This window comes from Dichomitus squalens (assembly GCF_000275845.1).
Source record: "Dichomitus squalens LYAD-421 SS1 unplaced genomic scaffold DICSQscaffold_404, whole genome shotgun sequence".
Lineage (NCBI taxonomy): Eukaryota > Fungi > Basidiomycota > Agaricomycetes > Polyporales > Polyporaceae > Dichomitus > Dichomitus squalens.
Genome location: NW_006767286.1, coordinates 343 through 2,346, shown reverse-complemented (window position 1 = coordinate 2,346; position 2,004 = coordinate 343). Strand labels below are relative to the sequence as shown.

The window sequence follows — 2,004 nt, the reverse complement described above, 5'->3', positions numbered from 1 at the left end:
CTCTTTGCTGGACTCCGAGAAATTCTTCACCATCCTCTCCTGTACCATAGCAGAACTTGGACATCCACCACTGATACCACTATTCTTGAGCATTATCTGGATATTGTACCTCTGTATCACTACTGAAACAAACACATTGTAACAACTTAAAGTCTTCTATCACATGTTATTGCCCTTCTTCTAATAGACTATAAAGCTGCTTCTACAGCCTTAAAACAGACTGGTTTACAACTAGTGTATGGATGTCTATGATAGATATTATTACATAAGAAGTATACAAGATGTGTGACTGATAGAACACCAATTGCTCAAATTGAGGCCTGAGTATACTGAAGTCAACATGTAAAGTCCAAGTTATGGCCCAAGTACCCCAAGTACCCCAAGTATATAGACTTGGGTCAAGTCCGTGTACTTGGGACCAAGTACATGGACTTGGGGCCAAGTACACGGACTTGGGGCCAAGTACACGGACTTGGGGCCAAGTACACGGACTTGAGGCCAAGTACACGGACTTGAGGCCAAGTACACGGACTTGGGGCCAAGTATGGGTCCAAGTCCGTGACGTTTTCCTGATGCGGGCACAAATGGGATTCGCGTTTGGCCGGTGCAGTAGATACAATAAGGCTTATATACGTAGCTAAATAGGGGTAGATAAGGGCGCGGGTATCCGTCGGGGGGCGGGACCTGTGGCGCTCGTTCCGCGAGCTCGCCATCTTGACGCCAAGATTCCAACACTTATGGGTATGCAGCGCCAAATGAGACAGTTTCCCCAGATTTTGGTACCGTAACGCATTTTTGTTTATATTCGACGTACATTCTTACGAGCCTATTCACCGCATCCGGTGAGCGTAGGCGTTCGTCAAGAAGAGATGCCAAGTCTACGGCGTTGACACCGCAATACGTTACAATGCTCAAGACTCGAAAACTATGCAAAGGATTAAAGCAAAGGTAAATCTGCTAGTATACCTGGCCAGCCTATTGATTGGTGGTAACGACATCATCCCAAGACTGTCAAGAACTTCTCCATCCTCAATGGATACGAGGACGGCTGGCCTGTGACGGCCTATCTGAAGACTCAGCTACTGAGAGGAGACCGTATCACCACTACAGAAGGGAGGCTGGTGGAAGAGCACGACAACGATGTGAGCATGGTCCACCGTGTCTCGTGACATACTCTAAGCCGTGTCGTTGTCACCAAGAAGCAACCTGACAACGTCGCCAATTGCCATTTGGTCGGTGGTCTGGGTCATCAGAAGAGCGTGCCAGTCGTGAAGGCTGGGCCACTGCCGGACCCGCCCTCTACCAAGTCTCCGTTACACCTACGCAAAAAGCAATTTTCGTTGAATGGTGCTCGTCACGAAGCAGTTCCGGTGGCTGGGAAGTCTGCTGCGGCCAGCGGAGATCGAGTTCCCCAGCACTCACGCGATGGCACCAACGCGGACCCGAGAAGCGCCACGGAGGTATGCCCTTCAACGACATTGGTCCTGTCAGTCCTGCACTAACCAATCGTGTGCGCGGTGATGTATTAGGAGGTGCTTGGTTGGCTGGTAGCCTTCAATGTACCACCAGCGGACGCACAATGGATCGCGGAAATGCTAGCTGGGTTCGGCGTCAACGACTCAACATATCTCCAAGGTTTCGCTCGCATGGCATCGCGAGATGAGTGGTTGCGTGAGTTACGTGACAGTGGAGAGCTGACCGAGATCCAGATGCGTATGATTCGCGATATGTTAGAGTATGTGGCAAGACAGTGAAATGCAGGTAGATTCTACAACAGAACATGCATATGTGTCGCCTATTAGGCGAGGAAAACATGCATGGTTCGCCTGCCCTCTCTGGCCGTGTTCTGCAGTACTTATTGAAGTTATATGTTTTCCCCACATTTCTGTGGCATATAGAGGAATGTATGATACAAACAAGTGCGTTCCAAGGAAGAATTCATGCTTCAAAGAAATGGAGACGAAAAAGACGACTGACGCATGAGAACCCGCGTACACTGCGGCC

The 2,004-nt window shown here is 49.5% G+C and overlaps 1 protein-coding gene across 1 annotated transcript; it reads left to right on the top strand.

Moving 5' to 3' along the window:
* Positions 1-927: 927 nt before the first annotated feature.
* DICSQDRAFT_130639 (uncharacterized protein) lies at positions 928-1,754 on the top strand (the record flags this gene model as incomplete). The annotated part of the gene is made up of 4 exons (XM_007371875.1): positions 928-948; positions 1,008-1,142; positions 1,200-1,460; positions 1,530-1,754. 4 exons carry the CDS (start codon positions 928-930, stop codon positions 1,752-1,754), a joined length of 642 nt encoding a protein of 213 aa, XP_007371937.1.
* Positions 1,755-2,004: the final 250 nt, after the last annotated feature.